General features: G+C 43.3%; 2 protein-coding genes across 3 annotated transcripts; one reads left to right on the top strand and one right to left on the bottom strand.

The window, feature by feature from the left end:
• Nucleotides 1-255: 255 nt before the first annotated feature.
• Nucleotides 256-3,428, top strand: LOC121554751 (grpE protein homolog 1, mitochondrial). Of its 2 annotated transcripts, none has more exons than XM_041868490.2 (4): nt 256-361; nt 1,048-1,186; nt 1,605-1,686; nt 1,905-3,428. In XM_041868490.2, exons 1-4 carry the CDS (start codon nt 294-296, stop codon nt 2,255-2,257), a joined length of 642 nt encoding a protein of 213 aa, XP_041724424.1. In that variant the 5' UTR covers nt 256-293; the 3' UTR covers nt 2,258-3,428. The 2 variants fall into 2 exon arrangements, with proteins under 2 accessions (XP_041724424.1, XP_041724423.1); XM_041868489.2 differs by having other exon boundaries at nt 1,048-1,192.
• A 158-nt stretch (nt 3,429-3,586) lies between these two features.
• Nucleotides 3,587-11,971, bottom strand: LOC121554749 (transcriptional adapter 2-beta-like). Its single transcript, XM_041868488.2, has 4 exons — nt 11,915-11,971; nt 11,310-11,565; nt 8,818-10,879; nt 3,587-8,227 (listed from the first exon to the last, which is right to left on the bottom strand). Exons 3-4 carry the CDS (start codon nt 9,169-9,171, stop codon nt 7,028-7,030), a joined length of 1,554 nt encoding a protein of 517 aa, XP_041724422.1. The 5' UTR covers nt 9,172-10,879; nt 11,310-11,565; nt 11,915-11,971; the 3' UTR covers nt 3,587-7,027.
• Nucleotides 11,972-19,781: the final 7,810 nt, after the last annotated feature.

Here is a 19,781-nt window from a genome sequence, read left to right as displayed (position 1 = left end):
CCATTCGTTCTGCCATTCAAATGAACCAAAACATAGTAATGACAGGGATGGGTTTGGTGATGATACATCGCTGCCAAAAGTTACAAAAGAGGGATAACCTTCAGTTTACAAAACGAACAAATTCTGTCCTTGGTCACGTGCACAGTTTTCGACTTTTAACGTCACCTCAACCAAACTACAGGAAAACGTAATTCTATATACCACCATTGATTGGACGCGATTACTAAGAGCAGCTCTTTCTGATTTGTGATTGGCTCAACATCACTCTCCTTCTGCGTGTGTTATCACTGAAAATGGCGAGCTGGTGTGTGCGAGCTGGAAGACAGAGCTACTCTGTTGTAGCATTTCCTTCATTAATAAGGTAATACATTACGAGTATGCTTTTTAATACGTTTGTTCAGATCATTGTCTGTAATGTTGTTGTTTGTAAAGTAACTAGCTAGCTTGTGCCATCACCCTTGGCGCTTGTTAGCTAACGTTACAACCTAGTGTCATATGCTGATTTCATAATGGGATTGTTTAGTAGGACATTTCTTCTAGGAAAGCTAACTAACTTCATGAAATGTTGAACATAAAATTGTTGGATCCTATGAGGCTGTTTCAAAAATTAACTATCATAGCTAACTCAATCTGCTAACGTAGCTGACTGGCTAGCTAGCTAGTTAAACTACCTCTGCTTTCATGAGCTAACATTAATTAGCAGGTTTAACGTTATGCTCAGCTAGTCACAATGCTGCCAAGTCAGTTGGCTTAACTACTAAAATGCCACAATATACTTTACCTATATATTGGCAAAGTAGAGCTCACGCAATCAGAGATTCGCCAAGTGGGAGATTGACAACCTGAAAGATGCCAAGGGGGAGGAAACATTTTGAAGGCACGTGCCACCAATTAGCGATTTGCCTGATGACGCATGTACCTAAAGTAGTTGCAACCAAAACTACACATACGTTAACTTACAAGAATACCAGTGAACTGAAGTGACCACTGCATAAACAGCTGAAGTCCTGTTGTGTATCTAACCCATTTCTCTCTCTGTTCTGTTAGGGCGTCCCAGCGGCTCCTATGCACCTCAGCTCAGCAGAAGAGCGGCCAGGGGTCGGAGGAGGACCAGAAGGCTGAGCAGAGCCCTGTAGAGAAGGCCTTGGCTGAGGAGAAGGGTCAGCTGGAGGAGCAGCTTAAAGAGGTCACAGTGAGTCTGGCTCCAGGGTGAAGTTTCCCTAGGTACAGATCTAGGATCAGCTTCCCCTCCCCCAATCCAACCTTAACCATTAGTGGGGGAAAAAGCAATACTGACCCAAGTCTAGGGGCATCTTCACCCTACTCCTAGTTCACTACACCAGCCACTACATAGGCTCTGTTCCAACATCCACGCTAGCATACTACCTAGAATGAAGCCAATGTGTTAGGCTTACATTCCTAGTGTTATACTAGTATGGACATTGGAAGGTATACATAGACTAGTATTTACACTTTTGCTGTGATGTCAACCTGGTTAACTTCATCCTGGCTGAATCTCAATAGTCAGAAGAGCTTTGAGAAAAATATCTGCTCATGGGGTCTCTGTATGGTCTCAGACTTAGTGTAGTTGTCTCTGTCTACAGGACAAGTACAAGCGGGCCCTGGCAGACATGGAGAACCTCAGGACGAGGAGTCAGAAGATGGTGGAAGACACAAAGAAATATGGTGCGTTAACGCTTGCACATTTATTTGCTTCTCACCAGTGAATCGGACCCAGTAGACAGACATACTTATAGGTGGTATTTTAAAACCATAATTTTGGTTCATTGACGGCAAGGAACACACAGTATAAAGTTAATATGTAGGTATATTGCATGATGTTGTGTTGTTCTTTCTATGTTTGCTAACAGAATACATCTCTCCTTTCTTTCTACACCTATCAGGAATCCAAGGGTTCTGCAAAGACCTGCTGGAGGTGGCAGACATCTTGGAGAAGGCGACGGAGAGCGTGCCCAAGGAGGAGGTGACCTCTCAGAAGAACCCCCACCTGAAGAACCTGTACGACGGCCTGGTGATGACAGATAAACAGATCCAGAAGGTGTTCACCAAGCACGGCCTGTTCAAGCTCAACCCCGACAGAGGGCAGAAGTTTGACCCCTATGAGCATGAGGCTCTATTTCACGCCCCCGTGGAGGGTAAAGAGCCTGGCACGGTCGCCATAGTAACCAAGGTTGGCTACAAGCTCCATGGGCGCACCCTCCGGCCGGCGCTGGTGGGCGTGGCCAAAGCCCCTTAAAAAAAGAGATTCAGTGCGACCGTTATGATGATGTCGTTGTTGCTTGGGTGACGGATCACCTTGGGTACAGCAGGCTGGTCAGAGCCCCCCCCACCCAATCAAAATCCCCTCCCCCAACCACCTAACGTTGCTTCTGAGGTGGGAATACAACTCGAACTGATATCATTACCATGGACATTATCATCACACAGCCTGTTTTGAGACTGTGTACCGATTCTCCAACCTTCAGCTGAAGTGTGCACTTGCTCAATCCCCATCATGAATTGAAAAGCATTGGATTGGTATAAGCATTGGCTGGAGGGAATTTACGCCATCTTTAAATCCATGACAGGGAGTGTGCAAGTGCATACTTTGGGAGAAGGGTAGATAATTGGGACACAACCCATGTATATGCCAGGAGCAAATATGTTTTAACAGAAGTAATACTTGTAATGGCATGTAGAGCACAGAACCAGTTTCAAGTGAGTTATTTCAGTCATTAGGGTCAGATTCCACTCATTTCTTTGTCCAGTCATTGTGTTTTCTCATGTTATGGATGGGAGAATGTAATGGATCTCATTGATTATATACCAAACTGTTGTCATCACTATCATTGGAGAACTATCATATAGCTCTCATACAATTGAATTTAAATAACGAAATGTTTCCTGTAAGGTTATGAGGCTGTCTTTGGCACAACTTAGCCCTGTATATTGCTGTTTTAGTATAGCTTCCAGGGACAGTTTTACATGTACTCTATAATTCATTTTCATAAATGAAGTCTTGACAAATTGAAGTATATGGAGGTGAAATATGCAATGTTTCACTGTATCAATATTCATGCAAAATACTTCAGAGGCAACCACTTATTGTTCAGCTACAACAGTACAGTAGGACACGGAGTATGGTTGTCAAAATGAGATGGGGGGGGGAAAAAAATGCTCTGGTCAAATCTATTACAGATTCACCGGAGATAAGCAACATGATGTTGAGCCCCTGATGTAATCATTCCGGATTTCACTGTACCTCACTACTTTGGCAGATGTCGACTTGGTGGTCTAGGATATTAATAACAGCATAATACAAATAGAGTTTATCCAATAACTATTTGAACTGAACATTCTAGTGTCTGAACAGTTGTCCTGTTGCGTGAGTGCCACAGCAGCATCTAAATAAACAGATTTACTTTGAATCAGAAGTCCCCTGATTTTATTGCTTTCAATTTGACTATTACCCTGTAGGTAGGAGCATTGAAGGGTCCATACATGTAGAACACTCAAACTGTCAGCGATATTACCACATACTCAACTCACCAGATGCTGTAAAAATGAACCAAGGAAGCCATAGAAGTATAAAGTATTTGCACTTTTAATACAAAACATACTATGTCCTGTGCAACCACAAAGAATGGGCCATCAAAAATTCCCCCTCAACATTTTCAACCACTGAATTGTCAACAAATGTTTTGACTTCCTAAGCATCCTACTGATACACATGAGCAGTTTAACAGCATGCTAAGACAACACACCCAAAAGGCTTGTTAGAATGGTTCTCGCTCACATATTTAAGAAGTGTTTTTCTCTTTTATTAAAGTTATAAAAAAGTTCCTGAAATAAAATACTGTACATTTCACAGGTCAGTATTTATATGTTCATTTTCAATTTCTTACAAAAAAGTATGTACATTTAGTAAAATATTTTAGCAAAAAATTCCATAGAAGTCAAATAGAAAACCTTTCTCCCCACCCTCATAGAAAAGTATTGATATTTAGAAAGAATTCAAATGGAAAGCATTTTCCATCAAGCCATTTTGCATCAAGCCATTTTTAACCAAAATTGACTGTTTACGTCATTTAATTATTTAGAACACTTGGCTTCACATGCAAAAACAGGCAAAACACTCCTGTATGCTCGCATCAAATGGTACTGTTTCAGAGAACAACAAAAGTGTAATTTCAACCACCTATAGAATGGTATATCTTTTGAACAGAAATAAGTACATTAAAAAATAGGCTGAAACAATTCCGAATGCCATAAATTGAATGCCCTCTACTGATGGGAAGCTTAACTGTGAGTTTTCCTCGGTCATAAAATCTGTGCCATAGGTAAAATGGTTTGGCACAGCAATGGCACACCCTGATTATTAAACAAGGCTATGGGAAGCAGGCTGTGTTAATGTCTTCTGAACTTTTTATATGACAATGGTTGAAGTAGTTAGCTACTAGCTTTGACAGGAACTGAAATGAGAGACTGATAATAGGTACTGTCAACTTTAGAGGTTCTAATGATAGAGTCTAGACTGAACTCTGACCTCTCAAGCTGTCCTCTTACCACAGCCTGGGTCTCATTCAGTAGGCACCAAACAGAAGACAATTGGGTGAAACAGGAAGGGACTACCTGGCCTTGTCCAATAAGAAATGCTTGTTTTTCGTTGCAAAAACGTGTTCTCTAATAAATATAACACTGGGCTGACCGACCAGCTCCACCACTGAAAGCAGGGCAACTGGCTCCCTGCAGCAGAAACAGTAGTGAGGAATGGGGCTGGCAAAATCCCTCGTTGAATTTCTTCATGAGTCAGTACATGGACAGGGAGAGGAAGGAGAAAATAGAACAAGAAGCAGCACAAACCAAAATCTATGCTTTGAGAGATAGACCTTGAACACTCCACTACTTCTTACACCCACCCCTCGCTCTCCCAGCCTCAACCCCACTTTTGTATTCCAACTCTCCCCGTCAACCGATGCCCATTCAAAACTTAATTTACATTTAAATGGCGCTCTCCTGCCACCTCTCTGATCGACGCGTACAAAAGCCCTCGGGCTGCAGAGGAAAGTGAAAAGAAATCATAGAGGATGCCGTTATGGGTCACTCTTCATAAAACAGTTGTTTTCTCCTTAAAACAGATAAGGATATCTAGTCTTTGATCGTAAACTGTGCCAGTTGTTGCGACAAATAGACATCTTCAAGTAGGTGATTGGGAGAATCCAGGGGCCTTGTCAGTGTCTGGGTTTGGATACTCTCAAGCTTTTGGGGAAGAATAAATAAAATATATTGCTTTTATTACTTCTGTGGTATGATAAATATACTATGATGGGGATGCCACCAAGGCCTATACGTATGTGACAGAGGCTGGTGGGAGGAGCTATAGGAGGACGGGCTCCTCCCACCAGCCTCCTCTGGTATGCGATCATTATATCTACTTCCCAGCGTCAAACTTGATACTCCTCAACACTGTTTCTATACAACCAAACCACATCCATATCCCTGCTGTAGTTCACCTTTTCCATTTTAAACAGGCTACCTGGACATCAGAAAGATAAGGTGCCAGTGGACACTTTAAAGTACCTGTGCTTGGAACAAACACATTTGATATCATAATGGGAAACATCAATGTCTAATACCAACCGAGCTTTTCTGTGGCAGTCGTCCCTTTTCTCTACCAAATTATTCCTGCCCTTTGATATTGTACTTGCAAGGCCATGTGATGTGTACAGTAGCCTATATGAATGCCGTGACTGTAAACAAACAATGAACCAGGAAGGTAGATGGAGCAAATGTAGGTCTTCAAAAAATTTAAATATGACTTTACTCCCTTTGGATAAGTGAAACACTGGCTAACAAAACAGCAAGCAACCGGTGATAAGAAGACAATAATCATGCACCACATATTCATGAAGAGGTTAAAAACAGTCTGACAGGCCGTCACACAGTTAACACCGTAACATCCAAACCAAGGGGCTGGCAAACTAGTGATAGCCTACATGCTCATTTGGCAAACAAGAGATTTTTGATTTGTGCTTAAGGATTGTACGTATGTCATTGGTTAATGCCCATATTTAAACGTTTAAAAGTTTCTCTTTTTCTTTATCTTGCATGCAATGATGGAAGGGTCAACATAAAGTTGACTAGAGTAAATAGCCTACTAGAATCAGAAATCGTGCAGTGGATGGAACAGAATAGTGAGAAGTTAGGCTATTCCTCTCGTAGTGCCAAAGTTAGACCGCCACAAAGCTACAGGAGTCAAAATGGGGATTACCGCAGTACTCTATGAGAGCGTTAGCTGCCAAATACTGACCCCTGTATGCTTAGCTGGCCTTCATCTCTTCATGGGAAGAATAGGATGATGTACCACCTGCGTTCCAGCACAGTGTGACTGTATTGCTGTTTGAATAGGCACTAACTTGTGCTCTCCAAAACTACATCCTAACTTAAAGGAAGCTAGCCTGGTCCCAGATCTGTTGGTGTTGTCTTGTCAATGACCATAGGAGTTGGCAAGACAGCACCAACTGATCTGGGACCAGGCTACAAGGAAGCTGGAGGCAAACTATACGTAACAATTTATACTTTGAGAACAGCTTTGGAAACAGTGTTGTCTGGTTTGCCCAGCAGTATTAGGCGATCCTTCACTGGAGTTGCAATACAGAGACTCTGTATCATCTACCCATACGAATACATTATCATTCATATGGATTCAAATGCAAAAATATATATTTGTTCCAAACTTTTTTTTAAAGAAAGGTGAAATCCTTATTCTTTGCAATGTACATATTCACAAACAGTCCTGTGGTCGACAACGTCGGACAAAACGAGACAAAAGGTGGTAAAATCCAGTAGTTTGGTCCATGTGGAGCTTACGAGTGCAAATCTCACATCGTTTCTAACAAGACACCGAGACGCAACAATCCAACGGAGAACAGAGTCATGATCCTTCTATAATCCTCAGTCCCCACAAACTCCATACACACATTGTTAGGACGCTTCCCAGTCCAGTTCCCACAAACTCGATGGACTGTTAAGACACGTCTCGGGATATCCAGCCGCTCTCTGTGAGGAAGCTGAAGATGCGTTTCTTGAGCACCTTGTCCAGGTAGCTGGGCAGGCGGCTCTTGGAGGTGATGCCCTGGCGCTTCTGCAGGTGGTCCTTGATGATGATAGTCTTGACGGTCAGGTAGCGCGTGGGGCTGAGGTTGAGCGTGTTGCACAGCACCTTCTCCCGGTCCGAAAGCAGCTCAAAACCGGACAGGTTCTCGATGGCCGCAAACTCGCCGTCCTTGCCCTCCTCTTTGATGATGCCACCGCCAACTCCGCCACCTCCCGCCCCTCCTCCAAGCCCTCCCCCTCCTCCTCCCCCAGTGCAGAGCCCTCCGCCGCGGCCTGTTTTTGAGGTCGCCACGCTCTTGTTCTCCTTGCGTTTCTCCCGTTTGTGCCGCGCCGACTCGTACTCGGCCGACTCGTCCAATCGTGCGATGCCGTTGCGGCGGTATCGTTGCAGCTCTCGTACCTTGGCGCGCAGCACGCGCTCCTTGTGCATGTTGTCGAAAAAGTCCTCAAACTCCCGCTGAGCCATGAACTGGCACATCCCCCGCAACTTGACCCGCTGCTCCTTCTCCTCCTTGGTGATCTTACGCTTTGGCACTGTAGGAACGGCAGCAGCACCCGGAGTCACCATGGGATTGGTCAGCGTCAGAAGGGTCCCCACTGCTCCTCCTCCCCCTACGACGGCGCCACCACTACCCCCGCCACCTACAACTCCCAGCGTGCCCGGCTTCTCCTTGTCACGCCCAAGGAAGACGGGCACCAGGTTGTAGTCACGGGCCACATTCTTGCGCCGCTGGCGCTCACGCAGCTTGCGCACGTACATGTCCACGTGCGCCCGCTTCATCTCAATCTCCACATCTTCATCGTCGTAGTTGACCGACAGGCCGCTGATGAGCTTCTCCGCCTCCTGGTCATACTCAATCTCGTAGTCGTCGCGGAGGGGCATGTAGCCCAGCTGCTGCTGCTCGCCCAGGGTCACGTCCAGCGGGGGCAGGGGGGTGGTGAGGCTGGGGGACAGGGGAGCGCCGCTGGGGCATGTGTGGTCCGTCACCCGGTTGGGGATGCTTTCGGGTACGCAGGCCTTGCCCAGGTTGCCGTGAATGTACATTCTGACATAGTGGTCCATGACCTCCTGGGGGGTTCGAGACGCCCCCACATGAGTGGCCATGTCCTCCTGAAAGACAACACACACACAGGGCAAAGTGTTACTGGGGGGGATGTTTTTTCTCTCATAAAATGCAGATAGTTAAACATATAGGGAAACATCACTGCAAGCATTTACACACACACACACACACACACACACACACACACACACACACACACACACACACAGCTATACACTTTTAGCATACATGTGTGTTGAATTCCATTGATAGGTGATACAAACCAACAGATCAATTTTAACAGATGACTAGTCTACATTACACTTCAAGTTTACTGTATGTTCATAATGCAGTGCAGGTTTGCAACCTGGATTGCAATGTTCATTTGCATTAAGAAATATGCATTATAACAACTTAACTAGCTAGCTGTAATCAGGACTAAAACAAGGTGGATTTCAAGGCTTGCAGAGTTGCATCGATATTGCCAACTCTCGACAGGACCTGGCTGTCAGTCTGAAGTTGAGAAAAGTATTCGGAGATATATTGCGTTATTTTCATGAGAGTAACTTTACTCATTCACATTTAATCTATATACTTTTATGCATGTGTTTGTATTTTAGCTAGCTAGCTGAGAGAAGTAGGCTATAAATTAAAATACCCAGTTTCCAAAACCATATTGCTCGATCGCATCGAGTAGCGACTGCTCTTCCCTGCTAGTCCATCCTCCCTCCGCTTCGGGACCCCAGAGTGTGAAGCGCCCGCCGTCGACTTGCTGATAACCGTGCCATCGCCGATGATTACCGATTTCTGCACCCGCGGAGAAGCATTCCGGACACAATTCGATATCTGGGCAGTCAGTACAGCGAAGCCGCAGATTCGTAACGTCTGCAAGGCAGTTTACGCAGTACTTCTTTCCTAGGTCGGCCATGTTGCTGGCTTCTTGCTTGTTGTTGGAAGCAGCAGTGTCGCGGGGGGAGGGCATGCGTACTGGAGTCTCAAAACTGCGTCTCATTAATATTAATAAGCTTAGCGCAAAGGTCTGTGATTGGCTTACATGCTCAGTTTCCAGGACAACTCAAAACACCAATAGGTTCATTGACTAACGTTTAGGATTTCTTGACACATAACTGTGTTTAAATTAATTTGTGTTCATATATTTGAATGTTGCCTTACACCTTGGGACTTCATTGACACACTTAAGTAATTTTCTAGCTTTTTTTTGTCAGGAATACTACATTCCCATGGATGGGGAGGCAGAGCAACAAGATAATGACACTGAAAACATAGAGCTGAAGAACAATGAGCAACTCCAGAAGACACAAGCTGTAGAGCCCTCAGAGGAGGGCAAATCCCCTAATGTTGATGACAGTAAGAATAAACCTGACACCCCTGCAGATGAGGATGAGGAGGCTGGAGCAGTGGAGTCTGAAAAAGCCTCACCAGATACTGCAGGGGAACAGGCAACAGATTGCGCCTCAACCGATGTTACAGTATTGCTTCCATCCCTCTCCTCACCCCAACCTGGGGCCAGGTCAACGGTCAGCTCCAGATCAAGCTGGTGGAGTATTTTTGCAAGAAGACGGGTGACGATGCACGTCCTAAGTAGGAGAAGGCCGTGTCTGACCAGGAGCAGCGCTACCAGAAGTATATAGCCATCATGGAGGACCTGAAGTGGCAGCACTGGCACGACTCGGAGGTGGCCCAGCAGCAAGCCGAGGAGCTGCGGCAGCAGAGCCAGGAGAAGGTGGATCGCAAGCTCGAGGCCCCGCTGCATGCCAAAGAGGAGCTCGTCGAGGGCCTGCACCTCATCGACTTCAAGCAGCTGAAGATCAAGAACCAAACATAAAACGAGAAGATCAAGGAGCGCAACGAGGATCTCCTCAAACTGTGCAAGAAGATCCACTTGATGACTTGTGTTATGTAGGCTATTCCAAAAACTACAGCAAACTACCAGCTTTTTTTCTTATAAGAGAATCAACTATTCTTTCTGATGTTCAGTAGATGGCGACATTGTAAAGGGAACAATTATCACCCTATGCCTGAGCATGCTGTAAAGGTCTCTGATCAGTCATAAATCACTAACTGTTCACAGATGAAGACCATATGTATTATGATAAGTAGTCTGCTACTTTCTTTGCTGACATTTGTTTTAGTTGTATTGCATTTACAACACCAGGTTATATTACAGTTGTCATGAAGGAAACTACCATACTCAAGATTGGTGGTAGAGAGTGCACTGAGCAGTTTATTTGCAATGACTTTAAGCTGTAATTAAAATATTACATTTGAATTTAGATTTTCATTTCATTCAGCGGTTTAGTTGTCCAGTTAGCCGAAATCAGATACCCTCCAAAAATAAAATAATAATACATTTCCAGTACAGGCCAGGGTGGAAAGAATCAGTCATTACTTATCAAACATCTTTTTCAGATATGAAATGTCAAAAGGCTGACACATTTAGCTCTTTGATCAGCAGCAACATCTACTTACTAACAACTGTTGGGTCAAAGCAATACCCTGCTGTGCAAATACTGTATCTATCATAAAGCACAACTTTCTCAGCATAGCATCATTGAGGAGGATGCATTCAGGAGGATGCATTGAAATTAGGTTTACTCCCTCAAGTGGAGTCTGACTATAACTGCAATCTTTTCAGAATTCTGATGACCCGGGATTGGGTGGGGTCCACACAAATCTTCTGACCTGTCTTCAGAGTTGCGCTGTGCATAGGACCACATTGGAGAGTAATAAGAAACAGTCATGTTAAGTCAAACATTCACAATAGGAAGGTATGTATAATGTGTCAAACAAAATTCATGTAAAGGTACAGTAAAACAAAGTGTGTGGTGAGTAAATTATGAACAATAATACAGTAATAATAATACGCAGACAAACCCTGCTTAAGACAGAAACAGAGAGAGACACCTGATAAAATATACATTTATACATTTAGCTTGGCATTAGTCAGCCTCTTCCAGTAGTGATTAGGATAAACATTCAGTTTAGTCCATGTTATCAATAGTGTAGGTCGGTACAGAATGGCTTGTTTGGGTAAAATAGCTATACTACTACCCCAATCCCTCCACAGAATGACAGACAACACACTGGCTGACCACAGTAAACTGAGAATGACAGCTTAAGTTAGTTAACCTGGTGATCCAGAGAGTCCTGGTAAGCCTGGGGGTCCTGGGGATGATGGTGCTTGTTCTCGTGCTTGTTCTTCACCAGAGAAACCACCATAATCATACACATTATAGTCATACGCATAATAGTTATACAAATCCACGCCTGATTCCCTTGATGGTGTCATGCTCATTGATTCCTCTGTGTGGTTGGGGACAAGGACACTGTAGAGGTGTTTGGGCTAGGGGCTGTGGTGCCTTCCCAGTCTGGGTCATTTAAAGGCCTAGGAAATGGGGAAAATATCTGATTAAATTCATTACGGTTTATTACATGCTCAGTTAAAATGGCCACAAACCAGAGGGGAAAAGGACAGAGGAATACGTTGTAAAATGACAGATAAATTGTGTATACCTTATCTTTAACACAATATGCATGCTATGCAAAAAAACAGGGAAGGAGTAAGATAAAAAAAACTCCCCACTGATATGAGTAAGAAAGCACAGTTACCGGATATTACAGCTATTCGATTATGAAAACCAAATCACACAAATACGCTAAGCAAAAAATTAAGCTAAGACATTTGCATTATATTAAGTCCTGTATATTGTGTTATATCACATCCAGAGACTCACCCAAACAGTGGCGCAAAGTAGTTTGTGACATTCACACATACCTTCCTGCCATCCGCCAGTGTCTCACTAGGAGGAATGTCAGCAATGGTTAATGACTGAAAAATACTGACTATTTAACTGACCACACGGTTCGCACGCACACACACACATACACATACACATACACACACACTGACATGATTTCTGTGGAGTTACACACTGGTGGTGCAGGGAACCTGTACTCTATGCTTCTGACAAGGGACCGGTTGGTTGTGTGTTTCTGCCATGTCTTACAGTGACATCCTTCACTCTTTACAAGCCCCGGTTCACCATTGGCTGGTGGGAAGCCTTGACAGTGACAAGGTCAATCGGTCATTGATAAGCCGTTATTTGTCATGCAACTACATTGAACAAAAATATAAATGCAACATGAGCTGAAATAAAAGAAAATGTTCTATATGCAGAAAAATATTATTTCTCTCAATTATTTTGCACAAATTTGTTTACATCCTTATAAGTGAGCATTTCTCCTTTGCCAATATAATCCATCAACCTGACAGGTGTGGCATATCAAGAAGCTGATTAAACAGCATTATCATTACACAGGTGCACCTTGAGCTGGGGACAATAAAAGGCCACTCTAAAATGTGCAGTTTTGTCACACAACACAATGCCACAGATGTTTCAAGTTTTGAGGGAGAGTGGAATTGGCATGCTGACTGCAGGAATGTCTACCAGAACTGTTGCCAGATAATTGAATGTTCATTTCTCTACCATAAGTCGCCTCCAATATCGTTTTAGAGAATTGGCAGTACGTCCAACCGGCCTCACAACCTCACACATGTATGCCGTCGCGTGGGCGAGCGGTTTGCTGATGTCAACATTGTGAACAGAGAGCCCCATGGTGGGTGTGGGGTTATGGTATGGGCAGGCATAAGCTATGGACTACGAACACAATTGCATTTTATCAATGGCAATTTGAATGCACAGCGATACCGTGACGAGATCCTGATTCCCATTGTCGTGCCATTCATCCGCCGCCATCACCTCATGTTTCAACATGATAATGCATGGCCCCATGTTGCAACGATCTGTACACAATTCCCGGAAGCTGAAAATGTCCTGCATACTCACCAGACATGTCACCCATTGAGATTGTTTAGGATGCTCTGGATCGACGTCTATGATAGCGTGTTCCAGTTCCCACCAATATCCAGCATCTTCGCACAGCCATTGAAGAGGAGTGGAACAACATTTTACAGGCCACAATCAACAACCTGATCAACTCTATGCGAAGGAGATGTTTCACTACATGAGGCAAATGGTGGTCACACCAGATACTGACTGGTTTTCTGATCCCCTCCCCTACTTTTTTTTTTAAAGGTATCTGTGATCAACATATGGATATCTGTATTCCCAGTCATGTGAAATCCATAGATTAGGGCCTGATTTCCTTACATGAACTGTAACTCAGTAAAATCTTTGAAATTGTTGCATGTTGCGTTCATATTTCTGTTCAGCATACTGTATATCTGAAGTGTTGTTGTTAAATTATACATTCAGCTTGTTGAACTGATTAACATAGGCCTACAGACTAAAATAGCTTACCCATGACACCAGCCGCAAATGAAGGGGAATTGACAGGCCGTTCTGACTTTGAGGGAAGAGTTGAGTTTGTTTCTGAGGAGAGACAGAAACAAACTAGTAGGATGTGATGGATTGGTTTTTTACTGTCTCTAATCTCTAACCCAGGGTTTCCCAAACCCTAAGGGGTGCATGTTTTGGTTTTTGTTCTAGCATTACACAGCTGATTCAAATGATAAAAGCTTGATGATTAGTTGATTATTTGAATCAGCTGTGTACTGCTAGAGCAAAAAACAAAATGTGCACCCCTTGGGGTCCCCAGGACCGAGTTTGGGAAGCCCTGCTCTAACCTATACTATTGGTATGAGATCTTGTGATCTATGGATGAAGATGACTCAAAGCTAGAGTGTGACCCACCTTCCTTGTCATCTGATGGTGGAGCCATTGCCAGTTGTGTGCTCTCAGCTGTCTAGTTGTTGGTAACTGTTTGCCTGGTCTCTGGTTCAGGGGTTGTCCAGCGGGAATCATCAGAGATTTTCAGGCAAAACTCTCCAAACCTCACAGTCTCCACATCAGTACTTTCTGTGTATGGGCTCTCCACTGTGGCAATCAAATCAAATCAAGCTTTATTTATACAGCACATTTCAGACATGGAATGCAACGTGATGTTCTTCACAGGATTTTTTTTAAATAAAAACAATTAAAATAAAAACTAAAATGCTACACAATAAACATAAGAGGATAAAAAACAAAAGATACCAAGCTATATGGAATTGTTTTAAGAAGGTCATTTGGCTATTTGATTTAGAATTTTAAGACCACTTGAAGTATAAAAAAAATATGTAAAACAAGTATTTGATGAACAATTTTATTTGGTCTTACTGCTATTAGCCCATACAAACACATTTAATTACAGATTCACTAAATGGAACAACAGTTAGTCCCCCCAAATAAATGTAAAGGAAGATTGTTCCAGCGTCGTCCAGGGTAGGGGAGGGAATGGCCGGCAGGGATGTAGCTCAGTTGATAGAGCATGGCGTTTGCAACGCCAGGGTTGTGGGTTCAATTCCCACGGGGGGCCAGTATAAAAAAATATGTATTCACTAACTGTAAGTCGCTCTGGATAAGAGCGTCTGCTAAATGACTAAAATGTAAATGTAAATGTAAATATCTCAGAGATATACGACAGATCAGGAAGTGTTCTTTTTAAAAATGTTCTTTAACATGTATTTAACCCCATATTTTTGGCACTAAACAGTCTCCATATACTGTATACTTCCATTAACTGGTACCAGGGGACCTTCAGACGAGTCTTGTGAGGCCTGTGGGCGTCCTAGAGCAAAACAACCGATATGTACATGTTCGTGAGAATCTCACCTAGCCCAAACTGTTCGGATGCTACAGACAGAAGTTGGCAGATCGGCTGTATCAACTTCAGACGAGTCCCAAGATGCAAAACAGAGAACACCATTGTGTTCGTGATAGTCTCATCTTTCCATAAAGGGGTCATAATGGTTTGTTGGACAAACCGTTCGGACACTCCCGACGATTTTGTAAGAATACAGATTTTCGGGATGTGTCATGGTCTGACAAACACTGCTCTAGCTCTGTCACCTTTCACCACAGTGAAAATCAAAGCTGTGCTTTCTGATAAGCTGCCAAGGGGTAACATATATAAACTGAATAGTACCGGACCCAATATTGGACCTTGTGGAACACCACGTGATATGTATTTTCTCTGAGTTACAGTGCATTCGGAAAGTATTCAGACCCCTTCCCTTTTTCCACTTTTTGTTATGTTACAGCCTTATTCTAAGATTGATTAAATAAATAAAAATCCTCATCAAGCTACACACAATACCCAATAACGAAAAAGCAAAAACTGGTTTTTAGAAATGTTTGCAAATGTATTAAAAATAAAAACAGAAATACCTTATTTACATAAGTATTCAGACCCTTCGCTATGAGACTCGAAATTGAGCTCAGGTGCATCCTGTTTCCATTTATCATCCTTGAGATGTTTCTACAACTTGATTGGAGTCCACCTGTGGTAAATTCAAATGATTGGACATGATTGGGAAAGGCACCCACCTGTCTATATAAGGTCCCACAATTGACAGTGCATGTCAGAGCAAAAACCAAGCAATGAGGTCGAAGGAATTGTCCGTAGAGCTCTGAGACAGGATTGTGTCGAGGCACAGATCTGGGTAAGGGTACCAAAACATTTCTGCAGCATTGCATTTTATTGCATGACATAAGTATTTGATACATCAGAAAAGCAGAACTTAATATTTGGTACAGAAACTTTTGTTTGCAATTACAGAGATCATAAGTTTCCTGTAGGTCTTGACCAGATTTTGGCCCACTCCTCCATACAGACCTTCTCCAGATCCTTCAGGTTCCGGGGCTGTCGCTGGGCAATACAGACTTTCAGCTCCCTCCAAAGATTTTCTATTGGGTTCAGGTCTGGAGACTGGCTAGCCCACTCCAGGACCTTGAGATGCTTCTTACGGAGCCACTCCTTAGTTGCCATGGCTGTGTGTTTCGGGTCGTTGTCATGCTGGAAGACCCAGCCACGACCCATCTTCAATGCTCTTACTGAGGGAAGGAGGTTGTTGGCCAAGATCTCGCGATACATGGCCCCATCCATCCTCCCCTCAATACGGTGCAGTCGTCCTGTCCCCTTTGCAGAAAAGCATCCCCAAAGAATGATGTTTCCACCTCCATGCTTCACGGTTGGGATGGTGTTCTTGGGGTTGTACTCATCCTTCTTCTTCCTCCAAACACGGCGCGTGGAGTTTAGACCAAAAAGCTCTATTTTTGTCTCATCAGACCACATGACCTTCTCCCATTCCTATACTCGCAACATAGGGAGTTGGAGGTCCTGTGGTGACATCAAACGGTGTGGAAGTCTCCTGAAATGAATAAAATACAATTTATTATAGAATTGAATGACAATTATTGTAGCATACACCAATAGTTTAAATACTGTAAAAAGTCACTTACTGAAAACTCCTTTACAGTGTACTGTCTTCCCGAAGGAGGTGGGGAAGCATCAGGAGGCCAGCTATAGAATGGTTGTGTGTTACGATCCAACTTGGGTCTTGTGTCGTTATGTCTTCCTCCAAGGCAATGTTCATTCTCTCCACATTGTCTTGGAGGACTGCTCGCTTGGAATTGTTCCTTTGCTGTGGGTTGCACTCCATTTTTTCTATTTTGGCTCTACTCAAATCCAATAACTTCACCGCCTGAGTGGCAGCATGTCTCTGAGTACGTGTTGAGTTAGTGAGTAGTCTAAGCTAAAAAGGGATATTCCTCCAGTATTTCATATTTATTGTCACATGGTTTAGTAACTCTCTCCTTTGTGTGAATGTTTCCTCAATAATACTTTTTAACTTGTTCAAATCCCTCTCCCCTTCTATCTTTCTCATTTCTTCTTTCATTAGTGATACTGCATCTGATGGGGCCTGGCATGTCGGTGGCGCCAATGGTTGGAGTGTCAGTTCTACTTTTTATTTTGGATGTCTAAGACGCTCCCTCACCCTCTGCAGCTCTTCTCCATATTTGCCGGACTATGCCTCTCCATCTGTTCCTTAGTTTGTCCATAATGCACGTAAGCCACACCGTAGTGGGTGAACCCCATTTCGCCTTCAGGTGTGGCCATTTCAAGATTATGGCATTTGCCATTTGAATTTTCTGGTACTTTTCAGGATATGTTGTGTACTGCAGTGATATGTTGTGTACTGAAATGATATGTTGTGTACTGCAGTGCTTCGTCAACAACTCTAGACAGCAACATACCCCTCAGGTGACGGAATTGAGTTTTTGTGAGACTTTGTTCCGTAATGCCTTTTCAAGCTCCAGTGACAGTGTCCTCACATATCGTGAAATTGTCTGGCCAGACTTTTTCGGGGGCGTCAGCTCCAGATGTGCCTTCCAGGGGACACACTTCAAGATTCAAGATGAACTCTGTATAAAAAACAAACACAAAACATTGTGAATTCAAATTTTTGGAATACCTCCCCCAAGTTCTCTATTGTGTGTATTTCAAGTTGTTTTATTCACTCACATGGCAGATAATTACATAAACCTACAAAAACCTCAGACAGATATGCTAAATAATTATCCCTACCTTTATTTGAACTGATAAAAATAAGACTTTGCTGTATATACCTTGTAAGTCATCTGGAAATGTCCGCTCCTGAGGTGCAAGGGACCTGTATATTTGGGGACGCCTGAGCCACTGTGACCTTCAGTTTGCCTCCATCTTGGAGCGGAGTGTCATCCTCGAGGTCAAGGTAGTCGTTCCAGTCCTCATCCCAATATTTTATATCAGTGACGTCCATTTCAGAATATATTTATTTATTTTGCGAGTAAATATTTTAAACAAAATGATATTCCAATACCAAGATATATTATATTTAAGATTATGATTCTAGGAAGAGTTAATCTGAATATTGTGAGTTTATTTTCATATGGCATTGGCATTTTTCCTATTTTGTTGCCTTACAACCTGGAATTAAAATTGTTTTCTTGGGGGTTTGTATCATTTGATGTACACAACATGCCTACCACTTTGAAGATGGAAAACAAATTTTTTTGTGAAACAAACAAGAAATAAGACAAAAAAACAGGAAACTTGAGCGTGCATAACTATTCACCTGCCCAAAGTCAATACTTTGTAGAGCCACCTTTTGCAGCAATGTCAGGCTGACGTGTATGCGGTAACGAAGTCAAGCGCAGGCCACCGAGCTACTGGCAGACGTACTTTACTGAACACAGTATAGAAAGTACAAAACCAAAATACCTCCTAACAGGGAGGAAATAATACTAGCACATAACAGCTTGCCGACCTCACGAAAAACAATCACACACAATAAACTATGAGAGACAGGGGTATTTAAAGGGAATACAATGCAACATAATAGGAAACAGGTGTAAACAATAAAGACCAAACAAGACAAACACCGAAACATAGATCGGTAGCAGCTAGTACTCCGGGGACGACGAACGCCGAAGCCTGCCCGAGCAAGGAGGAGGAGCAGCCTCGGCTGAATCCATGACAAGCAATTACAGCTGCAAGTCTCTTGGGGTATGTCTCTATAAGCTTGGCACATCTAGCCACTGGGATTTTTGCCCATTCTTCAAGGCAATACTGCTCCAGCTCCTTCAAGTTGGATGGGTTCTGCTGGTGTACAGCAATCTTTAAGTCATACCACAGATTCTCAATTGGATTGAGGTCTGGGCTTTGACTAGGCCATTCCAAGACATTTAAATGTTTCCCCTTAAACCACTCGAGTGTTGCTTTAGCAGTATGCTTAGGGTCATTGTCCTGCTGGAAGGTGAACCTCTGTCCCCGTCTCAAATCTCTGGAAGACTGAAACCGGTTTCCCTCAAGAATTTCCCTGTATTTAGCACCATCCATCATTCCTTCAATTCTGACCAATTTCCTAGTCTCTGCCGATGAAAAACATCCCTACAGCATGATGCTGCCACCACCATGCTTCACTGTGGGGATGGTGTTCTCGGGGTCATGAGAGGTGTTGGGTTTGCACCAGACATAGTGTTTTCCTTGATGGCCAAAAAGCTCAATTTTAGTCTAATCTGACCAGAGTACCTTCTTCCATATGTTTGGGGAGTCTCCCACATGGCTTTTGGCGAACACCAAACGTGTTAATATTTTCTTTAAGCAATGTTTTTTTTCTGGCCACTCTTCAGTAAAGCCCAGCACTGTGGAGTGTACGGCTTAAAGTGGTCCTACAGATACTCCATTCTCCGCTGTGGAGCTTTGCAGATCCTTCAGGGTTATCTTTGGTCTTTTTGTTGCCTCTCTGATTAATGCCCTCCTTGCCTGGTCCGTGAGTTTTGGTGGGCAGCCCTCTCTTGGCAGGTTTGTTGTGGTGCCATATTCTTTCCATTTTTTAATAATGGATTTAATGGTGCTCCGTGGGATGTTCAAAGTTTCAGATATTTTTTTTATAACCCAACACTGATCTGTACTTCTCCACAACTTTGTCCCTGACCTGTTTGGAGAGCTCCTTGGTCTTCATGGTGCCGCTTGCTTGGTGGTGCCCCTTGCTTAGTGGTGTTGCAGACTCTGGGGCCTTTCAGAACAGGTGTATATATGCTGAGATCATGTGACAGATCATGTGACACTTAGATTGCACACAATTAACAAATTATGTGATTTATGAAGGTAATTGGTTGACCCAGATCTTATTTAGGGGCTTCATAGCAAAGGGGGTGAATACATATGCACGCACCACTTTTCCATTATTTATTTGCAGCAGTTTCCATGTTGCAA

This window comes from Coregonus clupeaformis, chromosome 19 (genome assembly GCF_020615455.1).
Source record: "Coregonus clupeaformis isolate EN_2021a chromosome 19, ASM2061545v1, whole genome shotgun sequence".
NCBI lineage: Eukaryota > Metazoa > Chordata > Actinopteri > Salmoniformes > Salmonidae > Coregonus > Coregonus clupeaformis.
Note: the sequence above shows the minus strand (reverse complement) of the source record. Positions and strands in the feature narration are given on the sequence as shown.

Coding starts and splice junctions, on each gene's coding strand:
- LOC121554751 (XM_041868489.2), top strand. CDS start 294: ATGGCGAGCTGGTGTGTGCGAGCTGGAAGACAGAGCTACTCTGTTGTA. Junction 362..1,047: donor GCATTTCCTTCATTAATAAG/GTAATACATTAC, acceptor CTGTTCTGTTAG/GGCGTCCCAGCGGCTCCTAT. Junction 1,687..1,904: donor GGAAGACACAAAGAAATATG/GTGCGTTAACGC, acceptor TACACCTATCAG/GAATCCAAGGGTTCTGCAAA.
- LOC121554749 (XM_041868488.2), bottom strand. CDS start 9,171: ATGAGACGCAGTTTTGAGACTCCAGTACGCATGCCCTCCCCCCGCGAC. Junction 8,228..8,817: donor AATATGGTTTTGGAAACTGG/GTATTTTAATTT, acceptor GTTGTCTTTCAG/GAGGACATGGCCACTCATGT.